The 22,845-nt window shown below is 28.9% G+C and overlaps 1 protein-coding gene across 2 annotated transcripts; it reads left to right on the top strand.

Moving 5' to 3' along the window:
• The first annotated feature begins 503 nt into the window (after positions 1 to 503).
• On the top strand, positions 504 to 22,536 carry STUB1 (STIP1 homology and U-box containing protein 1). 2 transcript variants are annotated; one of them, XM_067280595.1, is made up of 7 exons: positions 504 to 716; positions 9,174 to 9,372; positions 13,099 to 13,264; positions 16,500 to 16,569; positions 21,946 to 22,002; positions 22,079 to 22,195; positions 22,274 to 22,536. In XM_067280595.1, the coding sequence occupies exons 1-7, from the start codon at positions 615 to 617 to the stop codon at positions 22,397 to 22,399; spliced, it is 837 nt and encodes a 278-aa protein (XP_067136696.1). In that variant the 5' UTR covers positions 504 to 614; the 3' UTR covers positions 22,400 to 22,536. The 2 variants fall into 2 exon arrangements, with proteins under 2 accessions (XP_067136696.1, XP_067136697.1); XM_067280596.1 differs by lacking the exon at positions 504 to 716 and adding an exon at positions 909 to 1,018.
• Positions 22,537 to 22,845: the final 309 nt, after the last annotated feature.

Raw genomic sequence — 22,845 nt, 5'->3', positions numbered from 1 at the left:
ATATTTGTGCAATATCTGAGATGCCGAATGCAATATTTCATTGTCTTTTTTCCGTATTCATCGTAAGTTCGGTCGGGCCCCCAATAGGAGTAGTCGAGGAACAGGACACATTGCCCACGAAAAATTCCCGGGATTTTCTCGCCCAGATTCGATGCGGGTCCTCAGTGCAGCAGGTTGATGCTTTAACTACCTCATCCGGCCGTCTCTCTACTATGGGTCTGGCCAAACGCAATAGGGGTATGATTAAAACGGAAAGGAGCGGGAAGAGGCAAAAAAGAAAAAAATCTAAATCTAAATTAAGTGTAATCATTCCTTGTTAGATAAAATAATGCAGTGTTTTTATTACCTGTTGGATAAAATGTTGTTATTTGAATTAGAAAAGATAAATATTAAAGAAACCGATAAAACTTCGTTTTCAAAATAAAAATGATTTCGGATTAAGGTCACGTTACGGAGAAAACAATCGTCTGGTGACATTTACAAATTTTTCTCATCTGGCAACACTTAAAACAGAAGGTGAACTGCAAGACCAAGCGATGCAGCGAATTTGAAAACTTCAGAGGAACTTCGTTTTATTTGTTGATTACCCGATTACCTTTTAATTCCTTCTAAAAATGAAACAAGAAATGAACGCGACAGAACTAAAAGATCTGGGAAACAAACTGTTTAGTGCCAGAAAATACGAAGAAGCTGTTGGCTGTTACAGCAAGGCAATTGTAAGTTTATTTTCCTTTTCATAAACAATTTGTTTTTTTTTTCTTTTTTAAATTTTAATTGAGTTATACCTTTGAATTATTTATAAGTTTCCTCGTATCCAGTTTACATAATAATCAACACGTAAATAAATTTCACAATATTCGTTAAGAATATGAATGTTTATATGTTCTTAAACACCTTCAAAATATATATAAAGTGTTAACAAACTACTAAGTTTTACTAATTAAATAATGGAATACTTTTCATTGCATAAATCTGCTTTCACTGAGATGAAGTCATTTCTACATCTACCTCAATGAAGGTTAATGAGTGTTTCAATATAAAAACATTAATGAATAATGCTTTAAATTGATGTAATATGTCTCTATTAATTTGAAATTAAGTGTATTTTTCTTAGTCTTTATCTAGTAAATTGAATTATTTAATAACAATTTCTTAAGGAATTAATTTACTACTAACCTAAATCTTAATATGTTTGTATGTTTGTCGATTATATTAGATTTGATTTAAAAATTATTTATTTATATGAAACTCTTATCCATTTGTTATAAAGTTAAAAGAAAAACATGCAAATATACAATTTGAGATTGATTTTCGAATTAAAATTTCGACACTTTGTTAGGGTGCGAATTAATATATCGAATCGGTACGGTTGTAACGTGTCATAAATATTAAATGTGGACGAGAGGCGACCCGTTTTAAAAAAAAGTTATGCAACTATAGTGAGGAGTTAAAGGTCGCGAAGTAAAAATTAATTTTATTATTTAACCGAAAAATGTTTAAAGTAAATAAGTTAAGCTATTTTATGCTTTTGCTGAAGCAAAAATTATAAATTGTTTTCTTATACTTGATATTATAATAAAAATTTTTGTATTAGTTATTATTTGAACATATTTTTTCATTGCTTTTAATAAAGCAAGATTTATTTTGTATGTAATAAAATATGACATACTCTTAACATAAAAATGAAATATTTTTAAAATCAAAATTCTATAATAAATTGTCTCGTGTGAATTATGTTGTGTAATATTCGCTTATTACTAATCATTAAAAGTTCTAGATTAAACATTTTTACTGATTATTTATTGTTTGTTTTTGATTCCGGATATTTATTCTGTATTGATTACTGATATTGCTCTTATTTATAAAGCGTATTATTTAAATCATATGTAATATAAAAAATCTGTTAGTTTGGATCTACTTTTAGAAATATAATATTAAAAAATAATTATAGAAGTTTGATTTTTATATTAACTAAATAATTAAAAAATATGAATTTTTTTCCTTAGCAAACTTTGTTTTTGTGTATTGTGTGTGTATATCATGTATTTATCTGCAGCTTACATGTATATATTATTTTTAAAAGTTTTTCAAATTATTTCAAATTTTGCTGTCTGTAACTGTAATTAATTATAAAATTATTAAAATTATTCTTTCTTGTAACAGAGGAATACTTTTTATATCAGATTGAATTCAATTTAAATGATCTATAACAGCGGTCCCCAACCTTTTTATTGCTGCGGACCGGTCAACGTTTGACAATTTTATCGCGGCCCGCTGAGGGGGGACGGCCCGCTGGAGGGGGATTTTGCGCATGCGCAGTATTTGGTGTGGTTTTAGGTGACGTCTCTCAGCTCCCGGTTAATGTCTTGTCTACTGAAAGTCGCACAAACTCGAGAGAAATACACCACAGTAAATAAAATGGAAATAATTTAATGTTCCTTGGGAGGCCCGATACCATTTGATCCACGGACTGGGGGTTGGGGACCGCTGATCTATAATATATAATCTAAGAATCAATTTAAAGTAATGATAATTAGGTAAGAAATATAGGATGAAGATAAAGTTCTCTGTATTGAGTCTGAAGTTAGCTTTATCAAACAAGATGATGATAATAAAATATGTTATGAGAACTTTTAGACCTATTAAAATATTATAACAGTTGATTTCATTTAAAAGATTACAAAATCAAGAGATTTAAATGATTGATGATAATTTGTAGAGAAATACTGATTAATGTTTTTCTAATCTGTTAAATTGCTTTGTGGAATTTAACAGAACAGAGAAATTTTTCTTTAACTTTCTCGTTGTTATTTTTTTTATAATAAAAAAATATATTTTCTGAGATGAAAATTTTTGGCAGAGATTTTGCAAAAGTTGCAGTAGACAATGACTTTATATTCTCATCCAATAAGAAAGTATAGTAAAAATGGTTAACATTTCTGTTAAAAAATGATTAAAATAATTCCATATTTTAACATAAAAATCATTAGAATTTGCAATATTGATCATAATATATGAAGAAATAAAGATACAAGTAATTTAACACTAATAATAATACATTAAGCTGTTATCAAGAAAGAATTCCATAATATCTTACTCAGCTGTTTATATTGCAATCTTTGCAATATAAACAAATTTGATATTTGAAATTTGAATTTATACTGATTGCAATGTTTGCAACAGTTTTAAATGAGAATGAGTAAACTTGTCTTGAAGAATGTCATAGAAAAATAAAATAAATATTTTTTATAAAGAAGACAACTAAAAAATACTTTTATTTCTTTTTTACATTTGCTGATATTTTTTCTTAAATTTTTCTTTGCGTATTCACTATTTTATTTTAGTGTTTTCTATTTAAGGCAACATTTTTAGTGTTACTAATTAATTCATTTTAGTGGTTGCTGTCATACTGATTATTTTATGTTAATATGATATGATACAATACTTATAGCGTTAGTATTATTTATGTAGTATATTTATTAATAGATTAAAAATGAAACATGTTTAATCTATTCTTATATCAGTTTTAAATATAATTGATTATTTATCATAAATAATAATAATGAAATTTTTAGTATTTAAAATTTATTTTTTAATGAAAATAAGATTGATTTAATAAGCACTAATTATTATTTAACAGCTTGATATTATCAGTTTAATATCAATTATGGCTATTAATCAGTACAGTCAAACCTTGGTTTGCAAACTTGATTTGTTCCTAAAAACTTGAAAACTGATTTGTTCTAAAATCGAAACATATTTTTCCATAAGAAACAATATAAAATAGATTAATCCATTTCTGATTCTGCCCCCAAAACAAGGCCTTATTTTTTTTTACTGTTTTAGCTGTATTTTATGCATAAAAATGCCTACATATGCAATATAATATTATTATAATACAGTATAATGTTATATTATTTATATTTATATCTATATTTATTTTATGTATATGAGGGAAGTCCAATATTAAAGATACAGGCCAAAATTACACTAACATTTATAATTTAAAAAATATTTGTCGGAACAAAGTGACGACTAATACTTGACTTCATGCATTCCTTGTCAACATTATAACTCTAGAATGAGTTTTCTGATATTGATGAAATTTTCTAGGATGACTCATCATCACTCAAGGATGAACTGATTTAAAATTTCAACTCTCAAAAATGGACCATTTCTGTAGAACTGGAGATAGGGGTCAAAACGAAGATCATGTTTTTCTTCAGTATGGGTCATTCGGACCTTTAAAGAAATTTTTGGTGGGGAAACACTTTACAGATCAGGAGGAATTGGAAGACACCATTCTGGATTACTTCAAGCAACAGTGCCTTGAAGGGATGTTCAAACCAGTGGCGTAGCGAGGGAGTGCAAGGGGGTGTATCATGCACAGGGCGCCACTTGCAGAGGGGTGCCCATATGGTCTCCAAGACAAACTATGTGTTTCTGGAGGGGGCGCAAATAAAGTGTTGGGCGCCAGTTATGTCCCAGGCACCAGTTATGTTCGCTACGCCACTGGTTCAAACTAGTATCACGCTAGGATAAATGTCTTAACGTTTATGGCAATTATGTCAAGAAATAAACAAAAGTATGTAGTTTTTGTGGAATGTATTAAATATTTTTTTTAATTATAAATATTAATGTAATTTTGGTCTGTACCTTTAATATTGGACTCCCCTCATATATTAAAAGCAAAATGTTCTGTCACCACCAACAGAAACTGAAACTAACACTTTACAAAGAAATACTATAAATAGAGACTAAGTTCTGACTGCTGGCATGAAATATAACCAAGTCAATCAAGACAGAAAGTACAGTAAGACCTCGCTTAATGCAGGGGATGCATTCCTAGACGACAAAGCACTAAATGAAACAGCGTTAAATGAGATCATTTTAACATAGAGTAAATAGAGATAAGGGAACACGCAACCAAAAATAAACAAATTTTACTTTAAATTTAAGTTATATTATTATGCAAATTAATATAAAAATATGTTAAATAGCACATAAACATATACACGCAGAAATGTAAAGTTCATTTTTTGTGATGAAGGTTCTGACTTTTCTAAAATTCTTGTTTTTTTTGCAATAAAGTTGTGTGAAGTTCCATTTGTCACTTTTTTGCCTTTTTCTTCCCTTAAGCAAATGTCGGTAGGAAAAGATCACATCCAAAATGCCTTGTTTTGCTTTTGCACTCTTTTCAAAATCTGGATCATTCGCTACAGTTTGATCAATGAGTTTGGTTATCATTACCAAACTTTTACTAAGGAAATCTGTAGAGAAATTCTTTGATTTCTTTGTTTTCAGAATTTCTATTTTCCAGTTGTACACGAATTCTTTGTTCTGCCAGTTCTTGAAGGTTAGACTGTCACCAGAAACCTGTGGTAACTCCTCAATATCCTACTTGTCTACATCTCCTAGTCCTGCTGTATCGATTAGGTTGGTGAACATTTTTCAATATTTAATATCCCATATTTACTCGCATATAAGATGAGGTTTTTATTCGTTTATCACAGCTTCAAATTCCTAGGTCGTCCTATACACACGAGTGAAAGATTCTTTGTGTTTTTGCAAATAAATTTTATGAACCATGTATTCGCATTTTTTACCGGATGCTTACTCTCTTGTATTTAAAAACATAAGTCTTTTATCTGGGTCATTTGAATTATTCATGGATCTTGTCAGGAGTAAAGATAAATAGCAATAGGAAAAGCAAAGCTTTTGAATTAAATTCCAGATTGAAATTCCAAGATTACACAAGAGTCCGATATAAGTTTTAATTCATTCCCATGTGAAAACAGATGATCATTTGGAAATCAGAATTTGAAGAAACTCATAAGTGTAATTGACAGAGTGGATTCGACTGTTCAGAACTGGCAAAAAAAAAGTTCCGAATTGTCCACTTTTACATGAACAAATTATGTTGTTGATTTTACAAGATTTTTCCTTAAAGTTTAAAATGCCAGTAATTTTTGTGGGACAGTGTGTGAATTTACATTCATTTGATATTTTACTTGTGATTAAACAAAATAAAATTAGAATTGTATTAATAAATCTAATTTTCTTTATTTTAATCTTTAAAGTCACACCTCGTCCTATATGCGAGGTCGTCTTATTTGCAAGTAAATACGGTATTTTAAAAAAAACTGAAAAAGTTACAATCTTCTAACTTTTCAACCCAATGAACATGCCATTCAAACTTTTTGCATAGCATCATTTATTTTTGAAATAAAAATACTTTTGGTCTCCAAAAAGAAGAGGTTTTTATGATGTCGGTTAAAAAAAAATTAGTAGTAATGAACTTTTACTAACATCACCTGTAAGAGTGATATTTTTTCTTTATACACAAACAAACTTGATGAGAATCGGTGAAACTTTAAAAAAAATTTCAACTCATTGTAATTTATTTAGTTTTTAGGATTAAATTACAAAAAATAAACAAAAAAACATGCAATTTTGTCAACACACGAGTATTTTATACCATTAGAAAGAAAACATAACATAGAATTTAACTGAAAAATTGTAATTTTTTATGCAAGAGATATAATTTCATTATTTTATATTAAAACTACAGGGTCTAATTGACTGACTGCTCCTCAGTTGAGGGCCCAGATTTGCTTGAGACACAGAGGGCTAACATTTGAAAACATATTTAAATATGACAAATTAGTTTTGACTAATTAGAAATTATTTTGTCATGTATAAACATATTTTTAGCATTAGTCTCTTTGAGTATTTTCAGTTATCAGTCGGGATATTCAATTTTTTTACTTAAATATAAATAGTATAATAGCAGTTTCAAGAGAAGTTTGTTGATAGAAAAGATAAGAGCTTTGGCTCCAACATTTGTCTGTAAGGAAAGATCTGTAATGAATGTGTATACTTTCATTGTTATAGAACTAGTTTGTCTGCTTAAACCTGTTTTTAAACATTAGTTTTTTTTAAAACATTTTTAAGTATAAATTCTAATGTGTTAGTATGCTTTATGTAACTGAATTTGTTGATTCTTGAGACACACAATTTCTCATTTATTAGATTTTTGGTCACAATTGTTATGATTTAGTTTTTAATGTAATTTTACGGATGATTTTGAAATATATCTAAATAAACTTACTTTTGTTCACATTCTTAAATTACTGTATATTGTTTTGCATTTTTATTTTGTGTTTAAAATTTCAATATTAATAATGTAGGTTAATTCTTGTACTCATATTAAAAACTTAAGCTATAATTTTTAAAATTTATTTAAATGATCTAATTTTATAAGATTACTCATCTTTGAATGATAGTTGAAACAAGATATTCTTTTTATTTCCTTTCTAAAAATGCTTTGTTTCATCTAAATCAGTAGTGGATTCAGAAGTATTCAAAGGAGAGGCTAACTCAAAAATTAAAAATACAGTGGGTGATCGGTTAACGAACATAATCTGTTCCAAGACTTTGTTTGCTATCCGAATTGTTCGTTAACGATTATTGATTTTACCATAGGTTTTTATGGGAATTTGATTAATTCGTTCTGGAGACCCCAAAAAATAAAAAATGTATACTTTCTTACTACATTTATTTATATGTAATAATAGAAATACATATATACACAGTCTTGCATTTTTATTAGTCGTGTTTTTTTTTGTTTGTGGGGGTTAAAGAATCTGTCTAATGTCAATTGCTTCTCTCTTTCAGGATTTTTCAGAAGTAATTAATAGCATTGTAATTGTAGAGATCCCCAAGCCTATTAACTTCACCTTGGTTTGGATAACATTCTAAGACCATTATTCTGACATCCTCCCACTTCTCTAAAAGATGTTTAATAACAGATATCGGCATTAATCCTCTTTTTCAGAAGAAAACATATCTCGCTGAGTTTATTGGCATTCTTCATTCAAGAGTTCTTGGCGTTCTTCTGTTGTCATATCTGTTTCAGGTTCCATTATGAGTTCTTCAATGTTCTTTATTTTTCAGATGTGATTTTTGTTACTCCTTTTAGCTGCTTGAGTCTTCTTGATTATACTGTATCTTTTTTAGATAAGATTGAACTTCACCCTATTGTAGACCTGGGGCTGTATTCTGGTCACTTATCTCTCGTCTCTTCTTTCACTGATGAATGACATCAAAGCGAGAGACGAGTAGTGTTTCACCATGATAATGCCAGACCTCACACAAGTTTTGTAATTCATCAGAAACTGTTACAGCTTGGATAGAATGTGCTACCACACCAACCATATTTGCCAGATCTGGCACCCTCAGATTATTACTTGTTCCAGTCTTTACAAAATTTTTTAAATAGTAAAACATTTACTTCAAATGATGTCAAAAACCACTTGGACCAGTTTTTTGTAAGCAAACATCAAAACTTTTATGAACATGGAATTATGTTACTACCAGAAAGATGGCAACAGTATTTGACCAAAATGGTCAATATATAATTCAATAAAATATTTATATTTATATAGTATAAGAAAATTGTTTTTTTTCCCCATGGAAAAAAAAAACAAAATTATTTTCCAAACAACCCAATATTATTTATTCATGATAACTGTTTCAATTGAGAAAAATTGCTTATAAAAGGAGTTTTTACTGAACACAGTGTCAATGTAATTTGATAATCATATAGGAGAGAGATTTTGTAGTAATTAATACACATTTATTTTGGTGATGACTTAAGATAGATCATTAGAATTGCATTTAGTTATTTATTAAATACCATCTTATAATTTCAGTCTAAGAAATATTAAAATTGAACAAAATTATATTTGTTTGAATAAAGAAATATTTATGAATTAACATTAACTTCAATTATTTAATTCTTTATTCAGAAACACATCCTTATTTCAAAATACTGTATATTGATTTCTTTACATTTTAAAATATTTTTATTTTTATATATATATTTAATCTTGTTATGTTAACATTTAAACTCTGTTTCTTAGAATTATCTTATACTGTAATTTAGTCTCAAATATCAGTAATTAAAAGATGCAATCTAATGTATTTAATAATGCACATAAAACATATGCAGTTAGTTCTTATGTATATAACAAATTTAAATTAAATTTAAATTTATAAAGTATTCTATAAGTCATATAGACTTACACAAAATTAAATTTATAAAGTATTCTATAATATTAATTAATATGTTAACTAAATTTGTTCTCATTTCTTTTGTAAACTTTCTACAGATTAAAAATCCTCTGATTCCCACATACTTCACAAATCGAGCTCTGTGTTACTTGAAGTTGCATCAATGGGAATTAGCTTGTCAAGATTGCAGAAGAGCATTAGATATGGACAGCACTTCTGTAAAAGGTCATTTTTTTCTTGGCCAAGCACTTTTAGAGTTGGAGAGTTATGATGATGCTATCAAATATCTTCAGAGAGGTAATAGTTTTTTTATTAATTAGTTAAATGTCATTTATTTATTTTATTATCTTAAGGCTTGGTAGAGGTAAGCTGTCAAGTAAGTGAGTGAACAAATAAATAGCTTAACAAAACAAATGTTAGTATACTGGAATTAGAACACTTTGTCTTTTCAAATTCACATTTTATTAAAAATGTGTTATCTGGACAAAATGTGAGTATCATCATCATCTGCAAATTTTTTTTACCCTGTGTATCAAATTTTATCAAGTTCTGTCAATTCACTCACAGGATATCAATTTTTATCAATATTTTTCATTTCACTTAAAAATTCTTTTCTCCTCAGTCAATTATTAATTAATCAATTTATTATCATAATAGGCAGTCGCCTGTTACAAGGGGGTAAATAACATTTGACAGAAGATAGAAAGCAGACATACATTTACAAAGGAACAAGCCTCTTTACATTTTGTCCCCAGTCAAAACAGTTATGTTTCACAAAATGTCTGCTAGGGATGTGTCGATTATTATGTTCATCATTTTAATTCTAATTTTTTTTTGACAAAATTTAAATTTTTAAATAACAGATTTATTGAACTTATTTAAATTATATTAGTCTATATTAATATAATGTTCAAACTCTGCATTACAGGTGGGAAAAATCCAGTTCTGCTTCTGGAACTGGAACTGTTGGAACTGATTTGTGTGTGAAACTATTCCAACGAAATTGTTTCTTGGAACTGCTTAATCTGTTGGACTAGATGGTTTCATGGAATCATTATGATCTGTTAGAATTGCTTTTGGACTCGATGTTACTCATCAATTGTGTGTGTGTGTGTATAAAATAGAATATTTGTATCTCCCTGTTCTTAGCTTTTTAGTTGATCTTTACCAAAGTTTTCTTGCATATTCTCTATGGTACTCTGAGGAAAATATAGAGTATTGTTAAGTCTGGACACCCTGCTCTCCTTATTAACTCCTAAACCTTTTGCTTGATCTGTACCAAATTTTTTTCTACTTATTCTCTGGACTCTGGGGGGGGGAATATAGACTTTTATGAAATCTGAACACCCCACTCTCTTGATTTGATCTTCACACTTCATGACAACCACAATAACAGTAGGTTAAAAGTTGTGGAATATTGTCAATTAGTTTTATGTTCAAATTTAGATAGAGTTCACTGTTTCATTAAAAGTTGTATTCATAAAAGTACTAAATGAAGAATGTGTTGGTAGTTCCAGAATCGGAACTATATCGACACTCTGTGTAACTGTTTGTAATAGTTTATAGAGTCCAAAGCAGCTTCGACCAGAACTATCCATTTCTAACTGTGGACTGTTTGAAATTAGTAGGTACTAGGTCATATTTGTCCTTTATTGGATACATATTTGAATTTTGTAAAAATTTGATAAGATTGATTTCATTATTCCAGTTTTATTAAATTTTGGATCATTTATTTACTGAACTGTCTGTTAATGATAAAACAACAATTATACATAAAGGGCTAGCTGCACTGGAAGGGGGGATTATGACAAGTCGGACAAGGGGAGAGGGGTTGAGCTTCAGTGGATGTCTGTTTATTTCTTTAAATTGTATACAATTCATGCATTTTATTATATTTACTTATATAAGTTTCTTGTATGTTTTGTTCTACTTATGGTATCTATCATTCATAAAGTGATAAAGGTTTTAAGGAGATTGAGTTTTGTTGGATGTTCATAGAAAACTTGGACAAACTGGGACAAGAGGGGGATATAAAAATTTCAAGAAAAATTCAGATGTAATTTATGAACAGCCCTTGATGGAGAACTAGAGGATTTGAACATGACTTGTTTTACCCATGTTCTGCAAAATTGTACTTATTATTTGATGTTACTATCAAATTATATCAAAAATCCTGCAATTATTTTTCCTGTCAGATCCTCTATTGATCACACACAAATTCTGTATAGCAATGACCATTAGATTTGCACTTATTACGACACAAAACACATTCATAAATACAATTCTATAAATTACGGTAAAATATCTATTGAATTGAAAGTATTCTTACAGAGATTGTATCCTCATATTAATACTGACATCTGTGAACTTTCCAAGAGTACAGCAATAACCAAATAGTCAACTGTGGTGTATATAGAATTGCTTTTGCTGTCTTCTTAGCATTTGGTTTCAAACCCAATACAATTTGATATGGTCATAGCTAAATGCATTCTCATTTGTTGAAAATATTTAATTCTTCTAAATTAGAGCATTTTCCACAGATACCATTTAAAAGTGTTGCTGGAAAAATTAAGTCCTTTCTACTTGCTGTGAATAATAATTTGAAATATATTTAAAGAATTATTTTCAAATTTATCTTTCCATTTATTTCTCCACCATGGAGAATCTATACATGATGTTTTTCATCTTACAGCCTTCCACATATAAATTAACTGTAGATGAGTGAACTAATGTAACTGTTTATAAAGCACACAAAATGAAAAACCAGTGATATCTTCAAAAAGATACCTGTAAATCTTGCAGGTATAGAAACTGCTGTCAAGCATGTGTATATCAATCATTTTCAAATTATTGCTGTTTTATCTTAGATGTACTCTACTTGAAATACAATAAAGTATAAAACCTTCATTCAATGACTACATTTTACATTCATAATTATTTTGCTATGGAAAGCTGATATCAAGGTTGTCAAGTAATCATTCTGTCATTAAGAGCTGTAATTGTAATGCCAAGAATTTTTATTATATAACTTTAATATTGGTGCCAATGTCATTTTTTAATAAAACACACTTGGCAGTGCATTTTTTTTACAGATCACAGTTCCTTTCACTGTTGCTTTAAAGTGTATTTAATGTGATGATAATTCCTTCAAACTGTTTATAATGAAATAAACTTTGGAATATTTAGTAATGAAATAAATAAGTAATTCACTGCCAGTTGTGTGTTTAAAAACCAAAATATTGTTTTAGTAAAAATAATAATATATAGTTTGGCATCAATGCCAAAATTATATAGTGAAAATTTTTGACACCACTATTACAGCTTTTAACGTCGGAACAATTACTTGACATCCCTGGATGTCAAGTAATGGTAGATTAATCTGGTTATCATCAAATGTAAAATGTAGTCGTTGAATAAAGGTTTCATACTTTGAAAACTTATACTTAAGATAAAATGATTGATATACACTTGATTGACGGCAGTTTTTGTACCTGTGAGGTTTACAGGTATGTTTATGGAGATTAAATAATAACTGAAAAAAAATCATACATAAAGTATATATGATATAAAAATATTACAACTCAGAAAAAAATCATTGAATATCAACAATTAATGTCAAAATTTAGAAAATACTTACTTAATAACACTTTTGATTAGAAACAAGTGATATTTAGCCAATTGTTGTATTGATCTAAAATAATAAAAACATCTACTTAAATTAAAAAGGATGAAAAATATTTAAAATGCCTGTATTTTGTGTGTTATTGATTTTAAAAAATAATGATCAATTTTATGAACCTGTTAAATGTCAAATATTTGTCATTGGATTTTCAGATGCAAAAGTTTAATAAAAACTGAAATTGCCAGATCTAATAAAATAAAAGATTAGTCATTGAATATTAAGAAAAAATAAAAATAATAAAATCTCATTAATTTGTTAATTTAAATTTATAGCATTTTAAATAAATGTATGTTTTTGAAATAAAAAATTAAATAAAGACATCAAATTGTGTTTTATTCAAGCAAGTGATTTAGCAAAAGAGCAACGACTAAACTTTGGTGATGATATTGCTAGCCAATTAAGAATGGCAAAGAAACGTCGATGGAATGTTTTAGAAGAACGTAGAATTCAGCAAGAAATTGAACTACAAACATATTTAAATCAACTTATCTTAGAAGATAAAGAAAGGTTAGCTTGTATTTATAAAGAATAATTCTTTTTATTTTGTAAATTTATTTTTTAAATCATAGTTTAAATTTTGATTATTGACAAGACTGTGTCTTGTTTATAAAATCGCAGTGCCATCCTGGCTTACCATCTTATGGGTATGAAGGAGTACAGTACATGTCAGGAGCTGCAATTTGGCACAGAGTAATAGGTGCCCAAATCATGCGCACATAAAAAAACCAGACTTGTAGGTACTTGGGACTGAGAACCGAGTCAAAATAAATTACAAAATGGCCACACTCTTTCTACAAACAGGCACTAGTGCGAGATTTGCACCTGCGTTGCTTGTTGGGAAGTTGGAAATGTGAACGTTGCAAATTGAAATTTTGACAGTCAAATCTTTTGAAAAACCCATTTACCTGTCCTGTGTTATTCCCAACATATCTCTGGTCGAGTGCTAACCTTGACCGATTGACCCAAGATATCTGGTTTCAGCATCGGAATGTTTTAGAAACTAGATGGTGCTAGTCGTTATAATTTTATATTAAAACTAGCTTCTGAAATATAATTTTTTTCTTTTTACATTTCTTAATATATATATTTTGTTTGTGCAAAATAAAAAAATAATTTCGTAGGATACAATAGCCACAATTATTTTTTTTTCAAAAACGGGAAATTTTCGTTAGGCATTGACAAAAATTCAACCCAGGGTGACACGCAATGGAAAAAAATTTCGATATTGGATAAGTTAATTTCACCGAAAATGCATTGTGGATGACCTTGTGATCATGGCCATGACTGAGGCCGGTGAAATTTGAACAATTGCACTCAAAACCAGCAATACCAAAGAGGATTTGGAGAATGAGAATGAGACCCGTCGTGAGTATTGAAGTGATCCTGCTTACCATAGCCAAGAACAGGCCCGTGACAATGCAACCTGTCATAACCATAGTGGCAATGAAGCCTGCCATAATCCTGCTGTAAAGCCTGCCAGGACCCCAAGTACTGGTATTAACTTTTCCTCATTGGAGAATGCTCATTTTTCTCTTTTCCTAGAAAACTGTGTGTAATCAAGCCCTGAGTCTCCAAGACAGTTTTGTCCCAAAAATTGCTTTGGCGTTTTACTTGTTTTATTTCTATTTTTATCTTATTTATTTGTCCATTACTATCTTTCTCAAGAACAATGGTTTTTCTGCAACAGAATCATTCATTTTTGGATTACAAATCTGCATTAAGATTATCCAAAATTTCTATAGCCACAGGTTGTCATTAGTAACTTTGTTTTATAAGCAAGCATTTATTATTTCATCAAATTCAGAACAATGAATTTTGACATTCACAGTATTAAATTCTGATAATTGTATATTGAGTAAAGGCCAGTTCCTACTTGAAACTGCAGTGAAATGATGTTAACAGAGTGGTTTTGATGTCATCCTGTAATGGGAAGAATGCTGCTGCTTTGAATCAACTTTTCCATTGCAGTGAAGATTGTAAATGATTATTGGGACTAATCACATCACTTTGGGTTGATAACAGTTGCATTAAAACATGAAAATTAACATGAGCTGATAAACAGCAAATGCTTTCCAACTATTGAAATCCATTTTTGACAGTCACAATGATGTGCCAAAAACTTTTGGGAAAAATTTATAAAATTGAAATTATGCAATAGAAATTGTAGATAATTTTTTGGTGTGGTTATCTGCAAGAATTTTAACCATTTCTCTGTCTGTGGGATAAGCTGAGAACTGGCCATAATGCACACCATAATAAGAAAATAAAAATTATTATTTTGGATAAGGTAATAATGAGTAGAATATTTTTCTCATAATCTTTTAATAATGTTCAATAAATTATTAATAAATGATATATAAAATAACTTATTTTGTTTTTTAGTATAATTTATTTCATTTTATTTATACAGGATGATTGAAAAGTCATGCATGTGTTAGAAATCAATTTTATTTTATGGGGTTATTGTACAAAAGTATCATTAGGTAGGTATACCACAATGAGCATAATGAAAGATTGAAGTTGTATGGGTGAATTCTGCAAGATAAACAAGAGGAGCACATGAAAGACTTTTAAAGATTTTGTTATAAAAATATCAGTTTGACGTAATTTGTATACATTAATGTTTGAGTGGAGAGGAGAAACCATTGCTCATGTTACAGATACTAACCAAAAATTTTGCCAGAAAATTTCTTATGCAAAACATTCGTTTTTCAATAAAATGCCTAAAAACACGGGACAGGTGTTGAAAAAAATATATCATTATCATGTGTTTTCAGAAGCTGATATAATGTTATAATGATGTAAACTAAAGTAGAATGTAACTTAGAAAAAAGAACATTTAAAATTATGAAATGTTTTCTTTCAAAGGTATTCTATATTCCAATTTGTAAGCTGAGAATGGATTAAAAAAGATTTAAACATGTTATTTAATAACTTTTATTTGGTTTTCACAATTAATTAAGCAGCTTTATAAATATTATTTTAAATAAATGTTTTGAGATCAGCAATTGAAGACAAATACTGTTTTATTTATAATAAAATAATATTTGATAAAAAGTAGGAATTTTAATTTTTAGATAATATCTTTTCTAAAACTTGCATTTTAAATTAGTAATAATCAATTACTAATTTAATAAATTAATTTTTTTTAATATTAAATATAATAAAAATGAAAGAAATGGTAATACTGATGGACTTAATTTAAAAACTTAAATAAATGATTTTCAGTTTATATGATTATGATAAGATTGTGATTAATATTTAATGGTAATATAAGACATTTCCTAATAATTATATTCAGTGTAGTCAAATTATGTAGGGTAGATGTACCAGTTTTGGCCAGTGTAGTACCAGTTCTGGCCAGAAAACAAATTTAACTTAAAAATATAATCACAAATGAAACAAACTTTTATTGTTAACTGTGTGAATAGTTAACAATAAAAGTTTGTTTCATTGGACAGATTTGAATATGTGGTAATTATATTTTTAAGTTAAATTTGTTTTCTGGCCAGAACTGGTACACTGGCCAAAACTGGTACATCTACCCTATAAAGTGATCTTTATCCTTAAGTTTGATATAATGCAACAGTTGAAATCTTAAGATGATGGTTTGTATCAAATATTAAGAGTTAATTTGAATGACTTGTTATGTTATTGATTGTCAAACTAATTGAAAATATTAATTAAACATTTTATATTTAACACACTTTTTTTGTTTCTTATTACTATTGTTTTTAAACAGAAAACTTTCAAGACTGAAGGAAAATGGAGTAACTGATTGCCAAGAATTACATTTATTAGAAGAAAAACAAGTATGTTTTTACATTTCATTTTAAAAATAAATGTATTTTAAATATTTATAATATGTATAAAATGCATGGTAAATGCATAATTTACAACAAATTAGATGTATGATATTTGTGAGATGTTTATAGCATTTTGTCATTGTATGGATAGTAGTTGCTTATATTTGGATTATTATTGTCCTAAATACACATATGTATGTGTGAGAGACTGGTCTTGATGAAATGTTCGAAAGAAAATTCATTTTTTGCCTTGAAAAGGAAATTTATTTAAATCTCAGAAAAAAAACTTCTTCCATTTTTATTACCGGAGGATGAGTGCATTTCTCTCCCCGGAGTCATTTCCTTTCCCAGGGAACTCAGAATGTATCACTGGGAACTAAAACTGAACAGAAGGCGTCCAGAAAACGTTCGTTGAATTGAATTTATTTATTTCACACCGGTCATAGGCACAAGTGAGTTCGATTTATATTTTATACACCCCGGTGTGTAGGATGAAGATATACTAAAACTATAAATTCACTATTGGTGAAAAAAGACAACGTGACTTGGAAATATAAAAAGAACTCAAGGAACGGAAGGTCGTTGAGAGTCCACGAGTGTATCACTTAGTGCCCAGCCAAAAAGGTTTATTGTTGTCGCCCGTTCCTCCAAGAATATCTTGTTTCTCTTGGAACACCTTCAAAGCACGTACGGATTATTATTTCCTCCGATAGACTTTAACTGCCATTCAAGGAAAGAGACAGTCCCAAGCCTCCCCAACAACTCCACAGCCATCTTGAAATAGTGAAATACCCGCACACAGTGCCTCAGGTATTTATAACGACACGCAATGTCATGTAAGCTTTCTCTCTCTCTCCAACTTAGATCTCGCAAAGAAGCTTTAAGGTTTAAATGTGAGATAATAACCTTTTTGTAGAACTAATTAAATAAACAAAAATTGTTATTGTTAGAATTGTGTTTGGTGCACTTCCTCAATCTGTGCCATCCCTTGTATCAGATCCAAACACTTACAACGCAATCGCTTGCGCGGGAAAAATCAAAATTAGTGACCACTTAGGTTTCTGCATCTACCTAGAAGACAGTGGAGTCAGTCCTGATGAATTAGTCATTTCAGTCTTCACCGACGCAATGTTGAATCTTCAGTTCCGTGGTGCCGAAGCATAGGAGGCGCTTCGCACATTGTCACATATGTATATAGGGTATTACAAATAGTGAACTAGTCTTATAACTTGGGAATGACTAAAGGTTGGAGGATTGGACTAATTATGGCCAAAGAAGGTGCATAAAACTGTAAACATGCATGCTAACAACAGGTGCACTGTTTACATGCTTACCTGGTTGCCTTTCCTGACTTACATGTTTATATTTACTTTACTTGAAACAGTGCAAATTATCAAAAATTACTGAAAAGTAAACATTATTTAGATTTTCGTGTATTTTCTAATAAGTACCATTTCCGACACCATGTACCATTAGTTTTTGGTGAGAAACACCCACGAAACACCTTATAATCTGAAGAACTCTGAAATACACATTTGTCAACTTTTGAACATGTATCCCATACACCTTGTTTAGCCTAATTAGTCCATCCCCCTCCAATTTTCAGTCATTTCCAAATTATGGGACTGGTTCACTTTATTTATAACACCTTGTATGTACTGTATTTAAGTACAGTATTGACCTAAATATACACAACTACTTACCATACTTAAAATATTCCTTTAAAATAATTAAAAAATGATTTTATATGATTTATGCTATTTATAGTTCCTTGTGATTATTCCTATGCAGTTATTGACATCACAAACATTTTTACATATGCTATGATAGGAAATACATACGTAAAATTTTATAATAACCATGTATTTCACAATTATGTAGTAAAAATGATTTATTGAAAGTACATCTATGTGTAAATTATAAACTATTTGACACAACTCTTACATGATATGTTTATGTAAAATTGTTATTAATTCAATATAAGTTAAGTCAACAATAACAATAAAAGATGGAAATAATGTTTTATACGAATTTTATTATTATATATTTATCAAATGCTTTACTTTAAAATCAAAAAAACTTGAAATTTTATTTTTTTGAATTTACTAAATAATTTATAAATAAATCAGTTTTGCTATTGTTTGCTGTCTTTATTTAAAATATAATATCTTCAGTATCATATTTGAGATAAAATTATTTTAAACTTAGAATTAATATTTCCACTTATACTAAAAAAGTTTTTTGATCCCATTTTTAATTTCATAATAATTCAATTAATTGAATCATTTCTCAAATTTTTTTACTTTAAAAAGTCATATTTATAATAAAGTATATAATTGCATTGAAAAGAAGAGAAATTTGTAATCTTAATCTCTTAAAATATTTCTTCACAATATTAAAAATTATCTATTTTTATTACATTAGGCCTACTAGTTAAATATGTGCATCATTTTCCCAAGCTAAGTCACCTGACGTTTCTTGGGAAAATGATACACATATTAAGTAAAATTAATGTACACTCAAAATGTGCAATGTGATTAATTTGAATAAATTTGTGATATATCTGTAACCGTTTGACAGAAAAATGAGAGAATCCAATATCTCATTTTGAGACAAAATATGATAGTTCTAAACTTCTAAATATTTTATATCTATTTCAAACAAAATTGTCAATAACAGAATTTTTCCTTATTATTCATAGAAAAAAGTAACCAATATATATACAGTAGAGAGTCGAAAATTGGCACCCTGGTAATCGGAATCGCCCGATAATCGGCACGATTTTCAGTCGGACTGTGTCGTGCTGAATCGAACGTTTTTGATACTAAATTTACTTCTAAAGTATAATTTTCATGTTTTTATATTCTTCAATATATTTATTTTGTTTGTACAAAATAAAGAAATAATTTTTAACGATACGATAGCCTCGATTATTATTATAAAAATTTTCGTTAGGCTTAAAATTGACGAAAATTCAACGCGAAGCGACGCAACGGAGAAAAATTCAACAGGAAGCGACACGCAACGAAGAAAAATTTGAACATCGGACAGGTTAATATATTTTTTCGTACATAGACCGTAATCGGAACAAATCCCTAATCTGAACAACCCCAGTCCCCAATTGATGCCGATTTTCGACTCTCTACTGTATTTATTTATTTATTATAGAATTTGGCAATTAAGGTTCAGAATTATATAAATTAAAAAAAAAAACTGCATGTTAGAATGATAAAACATTTTTTATGAGTAATATTAGTAATAATAATAATAATAATAATAACAACAACAACGACCTAGCTGTGAAAATATTCTTTAAACTCACTAGAACGTATTTGTATTAATTAATTTTTTTTCAAATTTTGTTTAACACTCACTTTATCCTAAAATTGATGATAGTTGTAGTCAATTTGATTTTAAGAAATAAGAAATAATCTACATGAAATAAATCAGGGAAATGAGAAAGCCAGTTTCTTTTGACAATTCCAGATTTTATCAAAAACTTGTTCATCACTGCAGAATGAACTGCACAGGTGAAATGGGAATTTAAAAAAATAATAAAAGAAATTCTATGTACTGTACATATTATGTCTATTAGATAAGTACTTTGTGGTGTTAGCCATCTCAGGGTACGTTTGTTAAGTCAAACGAGTTAAATGAGAATGACGTCATCGTTATTCTTGTTTCATTAGACTTTTCGAACGATTCGTTATAACTAAATGGCTGTTTCTAAAATTGAAGATATGAATGTTGCTAGTGCAGCCTTATCTGAAATATTTTTCTTAGGTTGCTTTGGACGGACAGTTATTTCAATAATTTCACCTTTTAATTCACAATTTAAACACTCGAGTAGATCTAGAAACATCGATATCGTCGGGCGCCATTTTCTTAACGAAGTAAACTAACTCTTTCCTTCGTGAGCTTTGTTAGAGTTTCGTTCGATACGTCATCACTGCGGAGCATGCGCACTGAGCGAGACTACTACTTTTCGAACGATTCGTTACTAACGCATTTAACTCGTTCGACTTAACAAACATACCCTCAGTCTCTCAAACTATTCGAAAACATTGAGGATGAGAATAACAATATTTTATATAATTTATCAGTCCACAGATTTGATCATGCTTTAAACTTTATTGCAATCTAAATAAATTTTTTTTTTCTAATTCTGCAAATGATGTAATGAGTACATACAATATAGTATAAAATTTGTGACACGATTACATGCAAATGACATAAATGTGTTTGTAGAAAGAAAGAAAGAAAGTTGAATTGGTCGGTTGTCATAGTGCTGAATTTTATATTCCTGTGCTGTTATGTGGGTGCAATAGTTCTCTCTTGAAATTTGTCAAATTTTGAATTTTAATATGGCATTGATTGGAATTGGCATTGATAATACAGTACAACCTTAGTAATATAATTTACTGTATGTGACTGAAACAGTATCAGATTAAGGATATTGCCAGATTATTTGAAGTAAGGTGAATTCAATGGAACATAAATGAATTTGACACCATGGAGTCAACTGTTAATGATGCAGGAAAAGACAATTAGACTACTGATTTGAAACATTTGAGTGCACTACTGTTGTGGGTGATCAATGTTGCCAAGTTTGTGAATTCCTATTAAATTAATTGAGAGGTACAGTATTTTTGTGGGAAGTTTTGACGGACTAATTTTTATATACAGTATTGATTTATAAAATACTGTAACTTTTTTGATCAGCCTAAGATGATGAGCATAATAATCTATAATATTGTACCCAAGCTTAAGTTTTCAATTTCAGGCTTGATATCATCCCACATTTAGTGGGAATTGGAGTTTGAACTAGTAGGAAGCTTGTCTACAACTTGGCAAAAGTTCCAGTAATTCCCAAGAATTGACTAGAATTGGATTACTGGATACGTCAAACTAGCCAATGGTCAGATTACTGAGATTGTTTTGTAGTTATAACTATTATCCTCTCTGGCTTGATTTATTTGTCTTGCATTTCATATACTAATGTCACCATAAACAGTGTTTCCATAGTAGCATTAACTAAAATGATTCTTACTTTAAAATTTGAAAAAATATATATATTTCAGTGATGTCTTGAAAGATTTATCTAATTTATGTAATGATAACTTTTAGTATTTTATAATTTTGTATTACCTTAATTGGTTACTAATTGTACAAAAATAATTTACTGGTAAAGCTTATCTAGAGAATTTTTATTTTATAATTTTAAAAAATAATTTGAGTTAACTTGATAAATTACACAAAAGTAAGATATTTTAAAAACTATTTGTATTTTACTGGGAATTTATGAATAGAAAATAATAACAACTATATTTTTAAATACAAAAGTTGACAATATATACATAATTTTTCTTTTATAAATTGCAGATGAAATATTTAACTGAACTCAACTCTTTATTTGCAAAAATTGATGACAGAAGAAGAGTAAGTTGGTTTTTATAGTTACCTTTTCCTTGATTATAAGATTAATATTGTTTTTTTTTTTTTTTTTATATTTTAGAAGCGTGATGTTCCAGACTATTTATGTGGCAAAATAAGCTTTGAAATAATGAGAGAACCTGTGATAACACCAAGCGGCATCACTTACGACAGGAAGGACATCGAAGAACATTTACAGGTGAATTTTTAACAAATTTTCATTGTAAAATGCTTTTTACAGAATCTGTTTACATATAAGAGAATTATTTTAATATAGCGTGTCGGTCACTTTGATCCAGTGACGAGAACACCCCTCACTCAAGATCAGCTCATCCCAAATCTTGCAATGAAAGAAGTGGTAGATACTTTTTTGGGTGAAAATGAATGGGCAGTTGACTATTGATGACCACTGGTACATCTAAATCTTATTTTTAGCTTTCATATCAACATTCTATGAATATTGATATGTAAAGAAAGAACTCGACGGTCATTTCTACAGCTAAAATATTCGATCGTCACCGACATCAAAAAAAAGAAAAACTGGTGCTTTGGAATTTATTGAAGTCCATCCACGTGACAATCTTTTATTTCAAGTTAAAGTAAAAAATATCTACAGAGAAAATTTGACTTCTTCCCCGTGGCAGATCCCATTTTTTCAAATGTAGAATTTTATTTTAAACAAAAGGATTTAGAAATAGAAGGCACATTGTGGGAGTTGTTCCTGAACAATTAAAATAAAATTGACAATGCTATTTTAAAGACAGAAATCATGTTTTCACAAAGTTTAAAAATATTTTTAATGGCGCTTCTGGTTATGACAACAAAACAAAAGCATGGTGGCAAAAATAA

Source organism: Centruroides vittatus, unplaced genomic scaffold (genome assembly GCF_030686945.1).
Source record: "Centruroides vittatus isolate TY-2023 unplaced genomic scaffold, ASM3068694v2 contig_885, whole genome shotgun sequence".
In the NCBI taxonomy this organism is placed as follows: Eukaryota; Metazoa; Arthropoda; class Arachnida; order Scorpiones; family Buthidae; genus Centruroides; species Centruroides vittatus.
This window is presented reverse-complemented; position numbering and strand designations above follow the sequence as displayed.

What these genes read in the sequence shown, in the direction of transcription:
- STUB1 (XM_067280595.1), top strand. Translation starts at nt 615, where the DNA reads ATGAAACAAGAAATGAACGCGACAGAACTAAAAGATCTGGGAAACAAA. An exon ending in GCTGTTACAGCAAGGCAATT is followed by an intron (nt 717 to 9,173) that starts GTAAGTTTATTT and finishes AACTTTCTACAG; the next exon opens with ATTAAAAATCCTCTGATTCC. An exon ending in ATCTTAGAAGATAAAGAAAG is followed by an intron (nt 13,265 to 16,499) that starts GTTAGCTTGTAT and finishes GTTTTTAAACAG; the next exon opens with AAAACTTTCAAGACTGAAGG.